Source organism: Panthera tigris, chromosome A2 (assembly GCF_018350195.1).
Source record: "Panthera tigris isolate Pti1 chromosome A2, P.tigris_Pti1_mat1.1, whole genome shotgun sequence".
NCBI classification, from domain to species: domain Eukaryota; kingdom Metazoa; phylum Chordata; class Mammalia; order Carnivora; family Felidae; genus Panthera; species Panthera tigris.
In genome coordinates this window covers 84,303,454-84,326,456 of record NC_056661.1, presented here as the reverse complement: position 1 = coordinate 84,326,456, position 23,003 = coordinate 84,303,454, and the positions used below count along the sequence as shown (strand labels likewise).

General features: G+C 35.1%; 1 protein-coding gene across 1 annotated transcript in view; it reads left to right on the top strand.

Annotated features, from left to right (window-relative positions):
• Window positions 1-23,003, top strand: part of SEMA3C (semaphorin 3C) — a 175,401-nt gene that overhangs the window by 131,554 nt on the left and 20,844 nt on the right. The window contains exons 13-14 of the mRNA XM_007076782.2: window positions 18,786-18,874; window positions 22,025-22,066. Of these exons, the coding sequence (XP_007076844.1) occupies window positions 18,786-18,874; window positions 22,025-22,066 (131 nt within the window). The remainder of the gene's footprint in view (window positions 1-18,785; window positions 18,875-22,024; window positions 22,067-23,003) is intronic.

Below are 23,003 nucleotides of genomic sequence, written 5' to 3'. Positions count from 1 at the left end.
ATCACTTATAGTGTTCTTAATTTGCCTGAATAACCCATTTATTTCTTTAGTGTTCCACTTATTATGCAAATAAGTATACTTTTTTCTGAAATCTTTTATTACTATTATAATGATGCTAATTAAATTTATTCATAATACATACCTTTTGTTTAGAATCTCATCCAACCCTTATCACTACTCTGTGAGAAAATGTGAGAATGCAGATGCCATGGGGGGCAAGGATATTTGTCTGATTTATTCCCTGTTGTATCTTCAGTACTTAGAATAGTGCATCACTCAAAGTTGCCCCTCAGTAGATATAAATGAATGAATGAATGAGCTGTACTTATCCTCCATCATGTTTGGATGGAAGCTCAGGGGAGTTAACATCACATAGATATTTGGTGTATGATACAACTAAAGTATAAACTCTTGCTGGCTGATTTCATATCCTGAGCATTTATTCTCTTCAAGTTACTACCTCGTTTACCAACACCATTTTATATTATTTTTGTTTTACTTATGAAGTTCAGGTAATTTAACTTATTCTTTCTCATTTTACAATGAATTTAATATTTCATCCACAAATGTCAAGATGATACTATTCATGAGCTGACATGTAGCATTAGCATCAGCATTGTTTTGTTTGAGCACTTCACTCACTTTTGCCTACCCACATATTGTCACTGAGTCTTACATGTGAACAAGACACATCTTAAAAGGTGACAGAAGACTTAGAACAGACCGGAATTGTGTGTGAATTAACTCAGCTGGAATTTAAACTGTGAATCTGAATCACTTCTTGGCCTTTTGGCTAAGATCAAGCGTAAACTGTGAATCTGATATCTTTTTATGTAAGTAACCATATATTTAAGAATGAAGGAGGTTATATTTTGGGGGGGGGAGGAGAGGTTGCAAAAATGGAGTAGGTCTTCACCTTAATTTTTGATGTATCACTAAAATCTTTGCTCATTTCAGTTTTTTTAAGTGGGGCTTATATCTGTCTTCAGTATGTCTTACATACTCACCAAAACACATGTAGATCTCTTTGGCATGCTTCTGTTACTTAATTAAAATGGGTTGTGCATACTCAATTGATATATTTGGAGAATTTCAGAATATCACGCATGGAGACAGTGTCTCTCAGCAGGAAAGATGCTGATGGTTTGCTCTGTAACATTGACTCTTTTACCATTTAGTCACTGATGTTTTCCTAGGTGACTTAAAAACCACTACAGCCAAATCTCATCCCTGTGTGTTGCCTTCATTTAACTCTTTACTCATATATGAATGTAAGCCCATTTTCTAGCCTAAAAATGATCTAAAATCTTTCATCTGTGTGTTAAGAAGAGATAACCACACTACGTTTTTGTTTTTGATGTGCTGCCAAGTTTCTGTGAGGCAGCTTTAGCAGCTTTTGTCCCTGGGAGAAGAATTCACAGCCTTATACTCAGCATGGCCAGGCCTTCTCTATGTGATTACCCAAAGGAGGTCTATAGCTAGCTCTTAGTTGTGGGGTGGTTTCTGTAGAAAGTCAGCCTTTAAAGTTGTTGTTGTTGTTGTTTATTGAACAACAAATTCAAATTTTGTAGAAAATGGAAGGAAGTGTTTCATTTTAGAATATGAAGTATAGTGTAAATTGGAACAAAAAGATGTGAAACTTGATTTTCTGAGGTGAATCTGTGGTATTAAAGTCATATATGTTTTACTTAGTTGTATGCTTATTTTTCTCTTTCACTGATGTGTCAGGTAGACTAATAGCCCCCCAAAGGTTACATCGTAGTATCTGGAATGTGTGCATATGTTACCTTATGTGGCAGAAGAGACTTTGCAGAGAGGATTAATGTTTCAGACCTTGAGATGAAGAGATTTTCCTGAATTGTCTGGGTGTACTCCATCTAATCACATGACTTCACAAAAGTAGAGGACCTTTCCTGGCTATCATTAGGGGGGGAGATATGACAAAGGAAGACATGTTAGAGAGATGTGATCCTGCTGGCCTTGAAGGGGGAGGAAGGGGGTCCATGTGCCAAGGAATTTGGATGAGCCCTAGAAGCTGAAAATGCAAGAAAGTGGATTATCCTTAGACTATCCAGAGAGGCATGCAATTTTCCTGACACCTTGATGTTAGCCCAGTGAGACCCATGTTAGACTTCTTGTCTAAGGTAATAAATATATTGTTGTTTTAAGATCAGAATTGGTGCTAATTAGTTATAGCAGCAACAGGAAACTACTATAACTTGGTTTTGAATTCTAGCTTTGTTGAAAGACTACAATAAAACTATTTGAGGGGCCCCTGGGTTTCTCAGTCTGTTGAGTTTCCCACTCTTCTTGATTTCAGCTCAGGTCATGATCTCAGGGTTGTGGGATTGAGCCCCACATTGGGCTCCACGCTGAGCATGGAGCCTGCTTATGCTTCTCTCTCTCACCCCCTGCCCCTCTCCCCAATTCACTCTCTCAAATAAATAAATAAATAAATAAAATCTATTTGATGTTTCCCTTAAGAATTCCTGAAATAAAAATAATCAATCTGATGTTTTAAAACTCTGTCCAAGCCTTTGCTGATTAATGCAAAATGATAATATGTTTTGTTCTATAGCTCCTTTTCAACCAGTACAGAACAACATAGTAATACATCACAAGGATATTATTTATTCACTCATTAGAATTTATTGAGTCTATTGCATGCCAAGGCTTATGATATATAAGGAAACATAGCAATAACACTTACCTTGAAGGAGCCCGTGGCCAGTGGAGGAGACAATTCAATCCAATTCAGTAAATATTATTGGACACCTATTATGTGGCAGGCACTCTCACAGGTGCTTGTTATGTACCAGTGAACCAAAGAGGCTAAGATCTCTGCCCTTGTGGAGCTTACATTCTACTGGAAATAAAATTAACCACAATAAACAAATTATATAACCTGTTTAAAGTTGGTCATTGCTATGAAACACACACACACACACACACACACACACACACACACACACACACACCTGGGGAAAGGAGATTCGTGGTCCAAGTTTGTCTCATTGAGAGGTTAGAGTTGAGTAAAGACTTGAAAAAAATAAGAGAATTAGCCAAAGGAACATCTAGGGAAAGAGCACTGTAAACTCTTCATAGACAGTATTGTGTTAAGATCTATAATGTAAGGATCTGTAGAGTTCAGGAAGGAAGTGGCTGCCTGATACAAGCCTGATACATTTGAGAAAGTTTTCTATTGCTGCATATCAAATCATCACAAGATTACTGGCTTAAAACTACACACGTTTGTTATTTCAGTTTTTGTAGATGAATCCTTAGCTGGACTCTCTGCTCAAGGTCTCACAAAGCTGCAAAGTGTAAGCCAGGCTGCATCACTTTCTGGAGTTCAAGGTGTCTTCCCAACTCACATGAGGTTTGAAAAAATTAAGTTCTTTAATTTTGATACAGAAATGAGGCCACACTGCCACATGGATCTTTTTATCGGTCATTCAAGTCATGGTTATTTGCTGCTTCAAACTTAACAGAGTTTCTGCCTTCATTTGGCCAAAATGGGGTTCCATATACTGTGGCATAGTCATGGAATTGGCATGCTATCAACTTAGCATTATTCTGTCAGTTAGAAGCAAGTCACACATTCCACCTGTACTCCGCGGGAGAGGATACACAAAGGCATGACTCCTCAGAGGTCACCTTGGAGTGGTTCAGCCACTGTCTATATACATTTTAGATAGATCACTTCGGCAATGATGTGGAGCATACATTACAGGCAGAAAAAGAAAGCCAGTTAGGAGACTTTTGTTTAGTATAGGAAAGAAAGGATGAGAGCCTCAATTAAGACAGATGTCAGAAGTTGGAAGTTGAGAGGGATTACTGGGTTCAAGAGATATTTTGGAAGAGGTAAGGACTTTATGATAACAAATTGATTTGGGAAAGGTGGAAGGGTGAACACTGTGTTTAGAATGTTTTGTAGATTTGTAGCTTGGCAATAGGTGGAAAGAAGTCTCACTCACTGTTCAAGGGAATATAGAGTCAGCAAGCAGATTTGGAGAGTAATGAATTCCTTTTTGAATGGCACACATACACTTTCCTACGACCTGGTTATGTATCAGAGACTGAGTTTATCACCTAAAATACATTATCTTAACAGAATCTCATAGTGATCCTATGAGTTAGAATCCGTATCCTCATTTTGCAGTTGTGTAAACTGAAGCTTTGAGAGGTTAAATGGCTTTCTTAGGGTGTGAAGCTATTAGGAGCAGTAATTAAATTCAAAAACATGCTTGCTCCACATTGAGTTAAACATTTGGGGACCATCCAGATGAATAAGTCAGAGAGTGTTGTTGTAGATACACTTCAGCAGAAAGGGCTGTGCTAGAGATATAGATACGGGAGTCAATAGTGATGTAGGTGTTAGCTGAATCCATGACAATCCTTGAGGCCACCCTAGGAGACGGTGCAGATAAAAATTTAACTCTGGGGTGCTCATTGAAGGGTACAAAAATAAAGAATATTTACCAAAGAAATGGAGAAGGAGCAATTATGAAAGTAACAGAAGAGGAGGAAGTAACATCATGGTCTCCTGGATCAAAGACAGCAACAGGTGGGAAAGAAGCAGTGGTCAAGAGCATCAGATGTGGCACAGCTGTGTCTGAGTGACCTTGTAATATGCTCCTTTCCTCATTACCCTGTCTCCTTTTGTACCAGCAAGATTTGAGAGGGGGATTGCCATTCCAGTGAAAAGAATGAGATGTGAACAGGAGGAAGTAGGAGGAGGTCAACAAGGGCAAGTAAATGCTAGGTTGAGAGATGACCAAATAAAGAAGGGAAAGCTCTTCTCTGTACCCAAGCACCCAGAAACATAGGTAGATGCTCCGGGCCATGGAGCATCCAATATACACTTTAAACTCTGACAACGAATACCCAACAGCCTATCTTATGATAAAAATGGTGCAGGAAAACAAGTTAATTAGTGACCATAAAATTTATGAATCGCAGATGAGTGATTCTTTCCCCGGATGTTGGAAGGTTAAATAGAAAGAGTTGGCCCCAGTTTTGAATCTTTGCAAATTTAGTTGTTGCATACTGTGTGGGATTAGTTACACCCTACAGAGAATGTACACCTGCATTATTCAAAGTAAGTTTATTTATTTTAAATTAAATTGAAATAATTATTCATTATATAATGCAATGATGATACTAAAATATGATCTATATGTTTTAGTAGTTTACAACACCCTAAAACATTTATTTTAGTGATTTCTGAGGCCCTATTTGAGCGCTCTTTAGTTGTATCACTAGGAAACTGTAATAATGCATATGTGGATGGATTATCACATAGTCTCATGCTAAATTAATTTTTTTCTAATCCTCACAGAGAAAATTAGCTTCTAGAACCAGAACAAACAAGCATATTATGTTGTAAACTATTATAAAATTTATAAATTTCATTATTTCTTATAGAATTGCTGATTTAATAAAATTGTTGGCATTAAGATTTCTCGTTCAACTTTTCTCCAGAAGACTACTTTTTAATTAACTTATCTAAATAAAAAACTCTTGAGTTTTTACACAGCAGTAATGGATATAAGTACGTGTGTGCTTACCTGTGATATTCTAGATCTATATATGGCAACGTGAAATGGCAAATTAAAATTTCCAGAGATCTTCATCATAATGGCCAATTCTAATTTTGGTTGGGATTTTTCCAAAACCTTGTTAAATATAGACCAGCTTGTTAGAATAAGTATAATAAGTTATCCTTGGATGAATTCTAGACTAAGAATTAGAGAACATAACTTTGACTTCAGAGGACATAGGTTTAAATCCTGCCCTCTATTACTTGTCAGTATTATGACCTTTGCAAATTATGTAACACCTCTAAGCTTTACTTTCTTAGTTATATCTACTTTATGAACTTATTTCAAAGATTGAATGAGATGTTATGTGTAAAACCCTGAATGTACTCCCTAGATGTTAGTAAGTATTCAGCAGGTACATGTATACTTGTACCTACATAATATATATTTATTAAAAATCAATCATATATATCTAAAAATATAAATACATATAAGTATGTATGTACATACATAAATATTCTGAATTCTTATCATGAATCCTGATACTGCTATTCTACTCACTAGGCATAGCAGTGAACAAAATACACAAATGCCTCTTGTTTTATCGAGTAAATATCCTTGTGGGAGGAAACAGGAAATCAGTAATGTCTGTATAATTATTTTCAGTATTACTTAAATTTGTGTACCCTATATTAGAAAAAGAGGAGAGAGAAACTGCAGATGTTGGGTGAATCGGCTGGCAGTGTAGGAGGCATTTATTTCTTTTGTCTGGAAATAATAGATAAAAATAAAACATTGATATATAAGAATAGTAAATAATGTTATGTAACAAAGAGTGGGAATAAAGAAGGAAAATTTCAGACCACAGAGAGTAAAATTGGTTATATTCTCCATAGACTTTACAAGGAAGGTTCACATAGGCTCTCTCCTTTGATCGTGCACAGCCTTGTCAGGTGTGTAAGGTCTGTCCACATTTTACAGAGAAAGTTTATCCCAATTGGAAGTGTAAAACCAGAATGGATACAGTGAATATAGAGGACACTATTGTAGGTTAGAGGATGTAGGTGTATTTTCTTTTTCAGGAGTGGTGTAGGAACCGCCATTAACTAGGCTGTTAAGAACAATGTTTACCTACTGGTGAGATCTAACTGCGAAAAGAACCATCAGCATAGTGGCTCAGAGAGACTCAGTGGTCAGCCTGGAGGGAACAGCGCTAATTGGTTGTATCCCTTCCAGTGTAAATGCTATTAGGTGATCTCAGTAGCAGTGTCCTGAATTAGAGTAGCTCAAGTAGGTCTGCTTTTGAATATTTACATTCTACTTTATCATTTTAGTAATAACTGGAACATAATTTCAGTCTGTAGCTTTACTTAACTATAGCTTTTAAATTATTTTTCAATTGCTCAATTTTCACATGCTTATTTTTTAATGAAGTTGATGAATAAAAAAGGAAAAAAGAAAGAACAAGCCATCCTCATTTATATTTCCTATTTGAAACCAAATATATTTTGGCCTTCAGAAGTATTTGAATAGAAAAAGGTGAGGAGGTGCCTGGGTGGCTCAGTCAGTTAAGCATCCGATTCTTGGTTTTGGCTCAGGTCATGATCTCACAGTTAGTGAGTTTGAGCCCCACATCAGGCTCTGTGCTGCCAGTGCAGAATCCCTTCTTGGGATTCTCTCTCTCCTCTCTCTCTCCCCTATTCATTCTTTGTCTCTTCTCTCTCTCTCTCTCCCCCCCAAAATAAAATAAACTTTAAGAAAAAAAGGTGATTGTGTATATATATTAGGTAAAATGGCTTGCAGAACCTTGGACCACACCCCATAAAGTACATAGTACTATTTCTGCATTGAGACGTAGAAATCTTGAAACCAAATGCAATAAATAAAAAAACATAAATAGCCGGAAGTAAAAGTGCAGGTCAGGTTTTGTGATCAAATTGGTTCAAATCAGTACAGATTTTACCACCAAAGGAATTTAAAACAAAACAAAACAAAACTTTTGAAAATTAGACTTGCAGAAAAAAGATAACGGGCCTACCTTTGTAGCAATGTGGATGGAACTGGAGAGTGTGATGCTAAGTGAAATAAGCCATACAGAGAAAGACAGATACCATATGTTTTCACTCTTATGTGGATCCTGAGAAACTTAACAGAAACCCATGGGGGAGGGGAAGGAAAAAAAAAAAGAGGTTAGAGTGGGAGAGAGCCAAAGCATAAGAGACTGTTAAAAACTGAGAACAAACTGAGGGTTGATGGGCGGTGGGAGGGAGGGGAGGGTGGGTGATGGGTATTGAGGAGGGCACCTTTTGGGATGAGCACTGGGTGTTGTATGGAAACCAATTTGACAATAAATTTCATATATTGAAAAAAAAAGGATAGAACTGAAAAAAAAAAGATAACGGGCCTACATTAAAAATGGAGTGTAATCTACTGATATAGAAGTATTATACTATAAATGCTGATTATATTTTCACTCTGTAAGGTATCACAAATGGCTCTGCTTGGCTCTTTTGGGGGGAAGGGGAGATTTTATTTTACTGGCACTTGAGATTCTAAGAAATCCTGCTTGCTTTTTTAGTAAAGATTTATTGGTTCACAAATCTGAAAAACAATGGTAGAATGGCTTTAGATGTCGTTTCACTAGGGCTCTAGCTTCTTTCTTTGGAGTTTTGGGCTCTGTTCTCCTTAGCAGGGAGCAGGAATCAGCTTTGTCCTTATGTCAACCATTGTCCTACTTACAAATGGCTGCAGAAGTTTGCAAAGATATTTGCAACTCAATCAGCTCTGATAGAAAGAAGGTCATATCTGGTTCTCTTTGTTCTTCCTGTAAACCCAAGTTCCCATTTTGTATTATTTCCCTTTTGACTAAAACACATTCTTCAGCATCTCTTCACAACTGCAGGAGATCTGCAGGCAACAGCTTTTCCCAGATTTTATTTATCGAAAGAATGATTGAGTTCATCTTCACTTTTAAAGAATATTTTCACTGGATATAGAATTCTGCGTTAACTTTTTTTTTTCACCATTTAAAAAAGTCGTCCCATTATCTTCTGGCCTCCATTATTTCTAATAAAATGTCATCAATAACGATATCCCTTGTTCTCATGACATGATGTCTTTCTTCTGTTTTTCTTTTTTTTCCTCCAAGTTTTTTTCTATAGCTTTTGGTGTCAACAGTTTAAATATAATGTGCCTAGGGGTGGCTCTATTCAACTTGGGCTGTATTCAGCTTGAGCCTCACTGCATTTCTAGATGTACAACATAATATTTTTCATCAAATTTGGAAAGTTTTCAGCCATTATTTCTTCACATATTTTTCCAATCTCTCCCTACTGTCTGTTCAGAGCTCTAATTGTACTTATATTAGAAGGTTTAATAATGTCACATATGCCCAAAAGACTGTTCACTTTATTCACTCATTTTTTTCTGTGTTCTTGCAAGTGGATAATTTCTATTGATATGGCTTCAAGTCATTGACTCTTCCTTCCTTTTCTTTTTTAAGTTTATTTATTTTGAGAGAGAGAGCGCAAGTGGGGGAGGGGCAGAGAGGGGGACACAGTATCTGAAGCAGGCTCTGTTTTGACAGCACAGAGCCTCATGTGGATCTCAAACTCAAGAACCATGAGATCATGACCTGAGCTAAAGTTAGATGCTTAACCCACTGAACCACCCAGGTGCCCCTCTTTATTCTTTCAACTCCAGTCTGCTACTAAGTCTATGGAGTTAGACTATAAATTTAGCAAATGACACCTGGATTTGCTAAGTTTGCTAAGTTTAACACCTGGATAATTTTAATTTCTTTTTCTTCTTGCCTATTGACCACACATTTCTCCCCTAAACACACACACTCTCTCTCTTTCTTTCTCTCTCTATCTCCATGTATAATGATTCTCATTGTTGTTGAATACTGGACATTACAGGTAATATTTTGGCCTTAGGTTCTGTCTTCAGGGGAAAAGTATTAATTCTTGTTCTGGCAGACAGTCAGCTAGAATGGGTTTAGACTTGTTTCACTGTTTGTTAACTATCTTGTGCTCAAGGTAAGTCACTCTAATTTAGCAGGGCTCAAATTCCAAACCATCTCCCTTATATGTCTTATCAGGTCTTGGTTACAAGTTTTGTTCGGATAGCTCTAAACTTAGGTCTTACTCTAAAATGTGGCACTTACTCTCATAGGCTCAGGCTTTTCATGTTAGTTGGATGCCAGCAGTTTTAAGAAGGTGTTAGTGAAATCTGTGCACTCTGGTAGGGCCAGAGCTCCCACTTCACCTAGGATTGCTCCTCCCAGAATTCCTGAAACTATAGTTTATCTGTTCTGTTGTCTGCATAGCAGCTGCAAACTGTTAAGCCCTGGGAGGTCCTATCCTGCAAACATATATCCTAGGTATCAGCAAAAAAATCATAGGGAATTTCCACACGGACTTCTGGAACCCCATTTCTGCACAGCTTTGTCTGTCTGATACCACATACCACAGAATTACTTTGCTTCTGTTGCCCCAATTTCTTACATCCTGCCTCCTCTTCTCAGTGGGACCACCATGCACTACTACCTGGACAGCAGCTCTTTGAATCTCTGTTGGGAGATTTTTCCTAGGCAGAAAGTGAGGTGATGATGATTATCTTGTGAAGATTATCTTGTGAGTTTTTCTTCTTTTAGTCATGTGCTATCTACTATCCATTACTTAGAAAGAATTACCTCATTTAGTTTGTCAGTTTCATAGTTGTTTACTGCAGGAAGGCTGTTCCAGTATCGGTTACTTCATCATGGCCAGCTGCCATATTGCCCTCCAGAAAGATGTTTTGGAATGTATTTCTACCAAGCGTTTGAAACAGCTATTTTCTTATATCCATGCCAACCCTAGGTTTTATCATTATTTTAAGATTTGCAGATTAAGTGGGTATTTTTATAATTTCATATATACAAACTTTAAAAAATATATGTACTTTTTCATAAATATACTTTATATACAAATCACATATATCTTCATAATTATATAATATAATTTTCAAAATGTCTGAAACTTTTTATTATAATTTGCTTGGAGACTCTCCCAAAGTATTTTAGTACATTCCAATTCAGTAATTAATTTTATTTATTAGTAGAAAATATGTTTTTAAGCTAAACTGAAGCAGAAAGAAAATTAAAAATTAACATATGTATAAAAAACTAATTTAGTAGTCTCTTTTTTTGACAAATACAACTGCCAAGAAACAAAATAGCGTACAAGGAATTGTACTGTTCATATTCTGTGATTTGCAAATGTTTGAGCAGATATGCATTTCTTCTGTAAAGTTTGTTTAAAATTAACACTTCTAAAAATTATAATAAGTCTGTGATCTGACATAGAAAACAACACCCAAATTTTCTAGGAGACTCCCTAGGTGATTTTGAGTGAGATCGTTTGAACACCACATTTTGAGAAACTATTTTTTCAACAGAATATGGTCTCTAAACCTGAATGGTAGTTTCTTAGGAGTGAGATGACATTAATGGTGTCAGCAAATACACTTGAAAGTCTCTGAATTCTGTATTTTCTTTACACTGCAGAAAAATATTTTAACAGTTCTGAAAGGTTCTTCAGCAAACAGCAAAGAAACCTCTTTAACTTAGGTTAACCCAGTACTATCCAAATTTACTTTACCCTACAAACTTTTTACACTATTGCACTTTAGGAGATGCTGAATAGATAGCATTTGTTGATACTGCCTTTCCAAGGGCCTCCCCTCAAATAGAGACACTAAGATGCCTTTGATGACCCAGTGGGATTCTAACTGCCCTAAGGACTGTTGCTGAAGGTTGTCAATATCACAGCACTTAAATTACCTTTTCACATTGGGTGTGAAAAGCTCTGCTAAGTGTGAGAAATTGTGCTAAATGACCTAGTTCAGAAATTTCTTTTCTTTTTCCCTTTTTCTTTTCTTTTCTTTTCTTTTCTTTTCTTTTCTTTTCTTTTCTTTTCTTTTCTTTCTTTTCTTTTGGTAAGAGGAGAACATTCATGAATAGAATTGCCACTTTTTAAAAGTATATTTGATAAAACCATTAAAAGAATGTAGCAGTTTGATAACCTAACAGAAAAAAATCTATTATGAATACATATTCTAACTAACATGAAAGAAATCAACCAACTGGTAAGATCTAATTATAGAAACTTACAAGGTAGGATGTCTAGTCATTTGTCCCTCATTTATATATAAAGCTTTCATTTGTCACACACAATTATTGCAGGTTTGGGGGAGCTTCAGTTGTTTCTTTATTTTAATAAACAAATGCTTCAAAAATTATGATAAAGGAAGAATTGCCATTTAACAAATATACTGATTTTATCTTTTATAATACTAATTTTAATAGTAAATACTACCACTGATTTACTTGCAATAATTGGCTCTGAAATCATATGTAGGGCTGCTTGGGTCGACATCTAGAGGCACCACGGTGAATATAGAGGAAAAAGAAGAAAGTCTTGAGTATATGCCTTCGGAATTTGTGTGTTTCTTAACTAAATTGAATAAGGCCACTCCTTAGCAGGTACATTAATTACCAAAACCTAGAATCAGATTGGCTACACAATTTGCAGAGCCTGGTGTAAATTGAAGAATCAGAGTCACTTGTTTAAAATTATTAAGAAGTTCAAGGAGGTGACAGCAAAGCATTAAACCAAGTATGGGTCTCTGACTGCAAGACTTTGAGGGACTGAACAGGTCTTACAGCCAGGAAGCCAGCCCTGACTAGATTATTTTGACAGATTAGCAATTGGGGGAAGGGGTCTGACTAGATCTGATTAAGGAGGCAGTGTTCTCCCAGATCCCCAGGTGACCAGTGGCAAGCAGACAGTTTGGCACGGCCATTTCCAGTGAAACACCCTCAGGATTATATTTTAAATGAGACTCTGCTGATACATAGACAAAGGACCATTCAAATGACCTGCTGGGTGATGAGCTATGTTTGATCACTTGTTTGAGACAGCCAACGTTTACTGTGCTATAAATGCAAGCTGTTCTTTTGTCTGCAGACAGTGGAAAGGTTTAGGAATAATATTGCTATGATTCCTTGTATTAGAAAGAAAAAAAAATCCTAGATGGTATAAAATGTATATATAGCAGGAAAGAAGCTTGTCTGGGGAATTTTCTTTAAGGATTCAGTGAAACAAAAGAAAATTAAAATTACTAATGTGGATTGGTGAGTCTACTATGTTATCTTTGTATATAGGTTTGTATCATGCAAATCACTTAATAAAACTTGTCCTGCTTGATTCACATCACAATGCTTCAATATATTCAAGGTATGACTATTATCTGTATCTCACAGATGAGAAAATTGGGGCTTAGAAAAAAAATGTTGACTCCAATAATGTCAAAAATTTAGTAAGTGATTGAACTATAAATAAAAAATGACTTGTACTTATTGAGGGCATACTATGATCATGCTAAGCAATTTCTGTGTATTATTCATTTAGTTTTTATTAGTCAGAACTCTTTTAACTGAAAGTGACCTTATATCTTTCTTAATCTAGTTTAAAACATTAATGTGTTGTATGTGTGTTTGTGTCTGTGTGCGTGTGTATGTTCAACTGAGAAGTGCAGAAGGCAACCGCAGACATAACTGAATTTGTGCTTAAATGATGTTTTCTGGAATTTATTTCACCCTCTTTCAATTCTACTTTCCTCTGTATTGTTCATTCTCACATGGAGTCCCTGCATGTGGTCAGAAGGATGGCCCTGCTCCTCCAGATTTACAAGTCTTTAATAGCCCTGATCTCACAAAGAAGGAGGCTCACAAATCTCTAATTCCCAGGGAAGGCTGGGCCCTGACTTGTTTCTGTGCCCACTCCTTCATGAATCACCAGGGTAAAGGAATACTCTTATTGGACAGGCCTAAGTCATGGCATCTCCCTGGAGCTGGACGAGAGATACACACACCATTCCTTAACTGTATAGATTGAGAATGAGAGACGTGTTTTCAAAAGATGTTTCAGGGTGTTATTATCAAAAGAAAGGGAAGTGATTGAGGGTAGGCCTTAGATATCCATTACAAAGGTATAATTATTATTTATATTTACACACAAGCACACTGAGGCTTAAGGGAAAAAGTATACTCGGCTTCACTGTAAATGTATGATAGGTATGGACCTTACCCCAAGGAAATAAAAGCAATACCTCAAATTCTATAAAACAATAGAAAGGATTTATGTTTTGAGTATATTCAAGGAATGCCATTCTCACTACCCTCAGAAAGCAGACATTTGATAACTATATTATCATCTTCAAACTAAAAGGTACAGAGATGGCTTTATGTAGACATAAGTAATTGGAAGTTTTATGGATATTCTGGAATGTGTATCTTTCAATGACTAACATTTTAATGGGAACACACTTACTACTTAAAAAACCATAAATTCTAGACCATAAACTGTTGAGTGCTCTGCCTATTTATTTTTGCATCCATACTGGATATGACACCTGACACGCTGAAGGCACTCAGTAATTTTGTGTTAAATCAGTGAGTGAAAATGGGTGGCGGATAACCCAAGTCAACTTAGTTATTGACCTCAAAAGTGTTTTCTATATGGGAAACTGAAGGATTTGTATGTCTTGAAAAAAAAAAGCTATAGACATCTACCATGACTGCATTTTGAGAGTAACTATCCCATTAACATGGGTCTACTTAGGGAGTAGCCATTGGCAATTACCTGTGTATTGGCTCTTCTCTGGTGTCAAAACTGAATGAAAGGATACTTAAGCGTTGACAACTGATCGGTCTCTAAATACTAGTATATGTTGTGCCTTAGTCGAGATTAAATTGGACCAAATTAGACGTATGTCTTCAGAATCTGAACTAGAGACAGTGGGAATCAGGCAGTTTGTAATGAAGGCAGAAATATAAAGATATCCAGAGTAGAACCTTGAAAATAGTGTAGAGTTAGGATACTTTTTCCCCTGGCCGCAAGTACTAGAGATCTTGACCAATCACCTAAGTTGTTGATCAACTACTAGAACTGTGTGTGTGTGTGTGTGTGTGTGTGTGTGTGCACGTGTGTGCGCGTGTGTGCATGTGTGCATTTAATGTTTATTTTGAGAGAGAGAGCATGAACAGGGGAGAGGCAGAGAGAGAGGGAGACACAATCCTAGGCAGGCTCAGTGCTGTCAGCACAGAGCCCCATGTGGGGCTCCACCACATGATCTGTGAGATCATGACCTTCAAAAATCAAGAGTCAGATGCTTAACTGACTGAGTCATCCAGGTGTCCCTACTGCTGTGTCTTTTAAATAGTCCAGTTTCAGTGAGGTGTGGCATTTGGTAAAATAACTACATAATCAGTTAAAATTCTGAGCACCACATTTTAAATAGGATAATGCCAATTGCACAGTGCCCAGAGAAAGACAAGCAATAAGATTTGGATTTGAATTTGGATAAGTATACCAGAAGTGAGTGCTCATGCTTAGACCAGAAGAAGAAATTATAAAGATAAATGTGGAGGGATGTAAAAAAGAGATTGAATGCATTCTTGGTAGCCATAGAATAAAGGCTAATCAAAAAAAGAAACAGAGCAGTAGATTTAACTGAAGAAGAAAATTTTCAACCTTTTGCTAACTTGTGAAAGATGATCTTGGACAATAAAATTCTACTGATAAGATATTATAGATTAGATTTCATTAGATAGAGATTCTTCAATGTAAGGAATGCATTGTCCAAATTTATGGACAATTTTCTTTCTTTTTTTTTTTTTTTAGAAAGCTAAACTAATTATTAGAGGTGGACTTAGCATAAAATTTAGAGTTCCTCTTTGTAATTGTTTGGGGGAAGACACAAACAACTCTTTTTGTATTTTTATATTATTTTAAAAGAAGCTTTCCCAAATTACATAACTTTAAGGTCTCATGAAACCTAAATTAATAATGATGATTAATAACACCACAAAGATTTAAAGCTATTCTATTCATATTTGAATCCACACATTTGAATGAATATTCTAACTTATGAACATAAAACTTTAATATATGGAATTCTAGTAAGAACCGATATATTCATTTGTGATGTACTGATGAAAGTTGAACCAGTGTAATGAAGAACGTGCAGAAATACTAGCTCATAAGTACCAGTACATGCCTAAAGGTGGAAAAGTAAAGGAACTAAAATGGATATTTATTTTCTTCAATGTCAGACTTAAATAATATATTTTTATCATAGAGCCAGACACATCGTGGGCATCCAATAAATATGTGTTTCTCTCTGGGGATCTTGCATTTCGATGATTTTGTTTGAACTTGATTTTCAAATACAAATGTTACCAATTTTTGAATTTGCTTATTTTTTTGCAAGAATTTCAGACAAGTTGACAGTCAGTTTTATTTGTTAGAAAAATATATTTTTATCTTAATGGCCTTAAAATAAAAGGGAATCTACTCATCATTACCAGCACAACAAAAAAATAACTAAAATAGAAAGACAAGCAATAAATAAAAGTGATGCTCTAGCTTTTATTGCAAAGGAGTCAAAAGCATGTATTGCTTTATCTTTTTATTAAACCATTTTTATAGCCGCTCTTTGGGTAATATTTTATAAATGGCATGAATAAAGTGTGTGCGTATTTGTTGTGGATCCTTTCAAAAGTAATGACGATTTGTGTGAAATATGGCTCACATAGTAAGTTAAAACGTTACGTTAAAAACAGGAGCCAGTTGTCTCATTTGAGAATACTTAATTCTTTTCAGAGCTGATAGTTTTATCTTTGGGAATCCCTGTAATCAAGATTCTTTTTCATGAAGTTTTATTTGAGAGTATGGTTACACAGTTTCTGCTCTGTCTCTGCTCAAGAAAGAGGTCATTGCTGTCGTGAAGAATGGCTACAAGCTGCAGCAAGGAACCATAAACCTCTGCTGTGACCTCTTTAAAAAAAAAGAAAAGAAAAGAAAATATAATGCCTATGATAACATGATTTAAAACAAAGATGGTTTTACACTCTCATTCTTCATACACGCACATACACGTGCTCACACACAATACTACACAAATCCTGACCTAGCTGTTACAATTTCAAAGTTTTTATTTTAGGGTTTTTGGTACATCCTATTCCCTTAGAAGTTTCCAAGGCTCTTGGTGATGAATTGTTAATAGAAACTGGGAAACACCTGCAACCATACTCATCCATTTTAATTGTGACCTGTCTCTGCACAGCATCGCCCAATGTTTTTCACTTCAAATTTATACACACATTTACCGATCTTCCAAGAAAAATAGTACCAATTGCTATCAAGTTTAGAGTTTGGAACTTCTAAAATCAGGTGCTCGTACTTTGTATCCTCACAGGGCACAGGGATTGGTCTGGCAAAATCTCTAGGTCTTGTTCTTCAGTACAAACATTTTTATTATAATTAATAGGTTTTAATTTTTTAGTTGGTAACATTTTATTTAAAATTTTTTAAATCTTTATTTACTTCTGAGACAGAGCATGAGTGGGGGAGGGGCAGAGAGAGAGAGGGAGACACAGAATCAGAAGCAGGCTCCAGGCTCTGAGCTATCAGCACAGAACCCGACGCAGGGCTCAAACTCACAAACCGTGAGATCATGGCCTGAGCCAAAGTCAGTCACTCAACCCACTGAGCCACCCAGGCGCCCCTTAGTTGGTAACATTTTAAAGTAGAGTTTATTTTTTATAAGAATTGTTTGAGGGGCACCTGGCTGGCTCAGTCAGTAGAGCATTTGACTCTTGATCCTGGGGTCATGAGTTTGAGCCCCACGTTGAGTGTAGAGATTACTTTTCAAAAAGTAAGAATTATTTTGAATCTTTCAATTTAGGTTGATAAGATAGAAACTATCAATGTGAAATGTGATCTTTTATGTCAGAGATACTCTTGCCTGTGGAATACAGACCACTTTGAGATGTGAGATTTGGGAATTAGGGATTCATCACTAAATGATTAAAGTCCTGTACAACTCAATTTAAATGAACTCTTATTGACATTTCTCAACGGAATTTTTAAATATTCCAGTATCTGTTGACCATAATATATCTTTACAAATTATACACCCACAGTTACATGTTCATACTTAAAACTAATGACTTGATGTTTATGATACAGCTCATTAATTATTGTAATATTGTAATATTTTGTATTGTATTGTAATATTTTAATATTTTGGTGAGGAAATACATTTTTACTATATCATTCATTCACAAATTTGCTTTAACCCCACGTTGCCGAATCTCAACTAATTTCTTTTAAACCTAAAATGTATGTGATTGGTAGAGTGGCAAAATTATATGTCTATAAAATGCTTATGTGACATATGAAACTATTTAACTAAGAATATTGGCATAAATAACATTTTCTGTATGTATTACATTTATTTGGGTGTCACTCAAATAAATTGAGTGACAATTTATTGAGTGACAAATAAATGAGATTGGGGCAATCTCATTGGAAACATGAGTAATTTTTTTTTTTTCTTCAGTTTATTTGGACCATGTAATTTCATATTTTCCCCTGAATTTTAAGAATATCCAAAAAATTCTCTCAAATGTGTGTGTATGTGTGTGAAAACAGTAGAATTATTCTGTAAATACGTGTCCACATCTGATATGATAACACATTTATGTTTCTGCTTTGAAAATTATTTTGAATTGCGAGTTAAACATTTTATTGTGTCTGAAATCTCTCATGGCCACAGATCAAATGTAAATTTCTAGTGCTAGTGCTTATAGTACAATTATAAAAATTCGTTTGTGAATTCATCTTTTTTCTCAGATAATCAAATCATTATGTATCAGTGTTAATGAAAACCTGGGAGTGTGACTTTATGACGTTGGTTTGGAGGTTTAACTAATATTCTTAAGGGCCAAACTTACAATAATGTATTAATATTTAAAGAATACACACTTGGTTCAGAAACAGAACTTTTGAGTTTATAAGACATTCAGACATTCTCTTCTTTCATAGTTCTGACTGCACCAAATAGGTACAAAATATAAGATGTTCTTATTAGTTCAGTCTGAATTATATATTACCTCAATTTAAACATACGAAGTTTGAAAAAAAATAAAATAAAATAAACATGAAATTTGGAATAAAATTAGAATGTGGCAAATGGTAATAGTTGAATATACATGGTATTTTCTTGATGACTAATTAATTACATAAATAATATTCTAAATTCTAAGCCAGTGGGTTTGTGTTTAAATGTCTTTCTTTCCTACATCGCATTGAGGTTTTTGTTTTGTTTTTTTTTCTTTTTTCTTTGATTCAGATCGAGGCACTGTGCAGAAGGTGGTGGTTCTCCCTGCTAATAGCTCTTCCAGGGGTGAGCTCATTCTGGAGGAGTTAGAAGTCTTTAAGGTTTGAACATCTCTTTTGTTAATCTCGGAACATGCGTAATGGATGGAACTATTTCATCTTAGGGCCACTTGGGAGGAAAAAATACTTGATAAAAGATCAAATAAATGTCATAAATTTTTGAGGGTAGGAAACGCTAGCTAAAGTGAGAAATATAGAGCAAATATTTTACTGAAGTTTTTTTTTTATGCATTAGAAGTTATCTTAACATTAAAAGATTAGTTTTTTTCAGCGATTATCACGACTCCGAGAATTTTGGTCATCATTATTTTTATAAATGGGCTTTTGTGGTCAAGGTCTAAAAGATTTGCCGTGAAAGGGCTTTTATCATTTGCTTCACAAGCCGCTGAAACTTAAATGCTTTACATTATTGATTGTTAGATAAACTTTCTCATAATTTTTTATCCAGGAATTTTAAGAAAAACTACTTTGCTTTCTCTTGTTTTATTGCTTTCAATTCAGATGTCACTCTGGTTACATAAAACAAATGTTGTCTCTTTACCACTCAAAACTCATGTTCTGCTGAACTTGAGATTTCATTATTGTTCTCTTTGTTCTTAAATGTGGGCTTAAAAAAAAAGAAAGAAAAACAGTATACAGCAACAATAAAAAGGCACACAGAAGGAAGTTCATTCCTGAAAGACATAACCTGCTCAGAAAAAGGTGCCTGTTCTTTATGTATCTGTGATCCCGGAGAGCAGATTTGTGGTGTTCTGCATACCCTTCCTTCCTTAAGATGAAAGTCATTGAAGTTCGAGTGGTTTATCTGATAAATACTTGGAAAAATGGATGAAACACAGCCAGAGGATCTGTTAGGACTACGAAGATACTTTGCCATGGAATCAATCCTATTGCAGACTACTATTTCCAAATTAATCAATTAAGGAAAAAAAAAAAAAAAGCCCATGGATATCAAAAGACCAGAGTCAGCCTTTATTTTTTTTTTTAATATTTATTTATTTTTGAGACAGAGAGAGACAGAGCATGAACGGGGGAGGGTCAGAGAGAGGGAGACACAGAATCCGAAGCAGGTTCCAGGCTCTGAGCTGTCAGCACAGAGCCCGATGAGGGGCTCGAACTCACGGACTGTGAGATCATGGCCTGAGCTGAAGTCGGACACTCAACCGACTGAGCCACCCAGGCGCCCCCAGAGTCAGCCTTTAACAGTAAAATTAGCACTGTAGGACTCCCAGGAGCAGGCTATTGCTGGGTCAGTAAGTTGCTTTGCTTAGTTGAGCAGACTCAGAATATATTAACTTATTAATATATGGGAACATATATTACTGAATTTATAAGCATGTAAGTGATCAAGATGCATTTTTTTGGGTTATGCTAATAAATTTTAAATTTAAAGAAAAACATTTTTTTAAATAATCAAATGAAATCTGAGGAACTCTGGCAATTTTTCCAGAATGTTATTAAATTTACAATTTTTAATGCTAGACTCACTTTGGCATAAGGTTCTTCATAATTAGCGCATTAATGTTGTGCTTACCAAATGTTAACTATGTACCTTCAAGTGCTTTTTCTATGCCTTGCTTGATAAAAGAATTGATCATTTCACTAGATTAACCAAAATTGCATTATAGATAAAATATGTTTTCCTCATTCGATTCAATAAGGACAACTTGGCTTGGCCAAAATAGCAAAGTACTTTATTCTGGAATTTTCCTGAAGATAGAAAAAATTATTATTATTGCAGAGCTTCATTTTTAATTCTGAAATATCAGTTTTTAATAAGCAGAAAACTTTAACTAAGTGAGTTTGACACAAACCCAAACATATAAGTTATGGAAAGCTCTTAAAGAAATGTGAGTCATTCTGATCATGTGCTAACTACTTATGGTCTGTTATATTAGTTATGCTGGTGTTATTATCATGAAGAATAAACTCTCAGTGGAAAAATAGAGTCAGTCAAGACTAAAAAATGTTGAGCTTTCTTATGGAACCCTATGCCAGTGATTGATATGGCTAAACAGAGACACAGTTACCAAATACAAGTTACTTACTGTCTTCCACATGGTATTTGTGTCATATTTTCTGATGTGAGGTAAAAATAACTGGGTGTGTATGATATAGTGTGATTAGCACGTGAGGAAATAATGCATTTGAACTGAAACAAATTCCTTAGCTAAGTGTCACCCTGATATATTGCAGAAAACACAATGTAACTTTTAAAAACCAGACCCTTTGTTTATTTTATAGAGTGCAGAACCATAATTTCTTCTTTTAATCCTCTGTCCAGAATATTTCCTGAAAATACATCCAGCTTCCTCAAACTTAACTTATATAAATTGCAATATGGTTTGTATGTGTGTGTGTGTTTCTATGCAATGATCAAAACCTGTGGCAAGTGAATGTTTAGATATATTACCATTTTCTCTTTTGAACATGTGTAAGAACATATACCTCTAGAAACGAAATAATTGTAGGTACAGTTAATTTTGAGTGCTTTCTCTCACTGGAGCTATTCAAATGAAACTTCACAGATATTTATCAGGTTATCGCAAGTCTAATTTTGAAAGGAAGTATATTTTGTTTAAGAATAAAGTTTATGAATAGAGTGACTTTCAAAAAGGATTACTATTTCAGAAAATTCTTAGGTACTTTCACTAATTCACATTTATCAAGAGGACATTTTCTAACAATATTTCTTTGTTTGCAACAGAAGAATTAATAAGCATGATTCATTCTAATACATCCTTCCAAAGCAACCTCTGGCAGGTGCAAGGTAGTATCTTATGCAGATAGTGCCTCTGCTGTGGAGGAATAACATGGGGTACCATTCCACAGCATCTTACCCACCCCATTCAAGCCTAAGTTTTATTCATTGGGTTCAATATTCCAAGATGTAATTTTTTCAATTCTTTCAAATTTCTCAAATTTTTATTCCTTTTCTAATGACTGTGTTGATCATGTGTTTTAATTGCTACTTTTTTTTTAGTTTAAGCATAGATATGTGTCACAACCCATCTTTATCACCAGCAAAGGAAATGTAGTTTATAGACAAGTGTTGCTAAACTTTGAAAGTATACATGCATATATAGAGAAATGATGATTTCTTGAATTTTAAAAGAAAGGAGAACATTTTTAATGTAAATATTTTTAAAGAATTATTTTAACAGCTGACCCCCTTTTTTTTTTAATTTTCAGAATCATGCTCCTATAACAACACTGAAAATTTCATCCAAAAAGGTAAAAACAACCCCGTTTTTATTTTATTTGCATGTTATAAACCTTTACTATGATGAAAAATATATTCTGTAAAATATTAATTTTAGTATTAGAAAAATAACTAATACCATTTACAGGATACCACAGAATCACCTTTAATTTTGGTACATCATTTACAAGCCATTAATGGAAGACAAAATAGGTCTATTTTGTATAAAAGCCCATCAGAGGAGAACATATAAATATACACAGCAAGATATTCCAACATTTTGTATATCCTATATTCTCAAATATTACAGTGTGTGAAGCCAACCAAAATAAAAGTAATCTTTTTGTAGGAAGAACTCGGCATAATGTTTGGGCTACTATAACATCACAGACATTCTCAGGGGCTTGGAATGAGTAATCAATCCTCTTTTGAGTCACTGCTGCTATCACATGTTTGAAATGTGCAATGCATTCTTTTATGCTTATTTCTAAGGAAGTGCTATTTTTTTTTTTAGAGTTTATACATATCATTAAAAAATCTGAATGTCTCAAATCTAAACCATATAAGGATTCAGGTTTAGAGGAAAAAATGTTTGACTGTGATTTTCGGGAATGTTTAATCTTCTACTTCGTGCCTGCACATGCAAATGCACAATGACCAAGAAAAGGAAAAGCCCTATCCCAATCTCTACGTGTGTGACTCACGTACTTCTCCAGGCACAGGTGTTCTCTCTGAAGATAGTTGTAAGGGGCAGAGTCATATAGTCAAAAGTGGAATAGGCTTCAGAGTGGGACTGACATGCATTTGAATACTAACTTGTCCATAAATTATGGACAGATCATTAAACTTCACTGACCCAAGTTTCTGCCTCTACAAGGTAATGCTTTTCTCACAAATTAGTTAATTTATATAAATTGCCTAAAGTAAAGCAGGTCTTGGTAACTGTTTAAAGAGTCTGAGATCTATTTT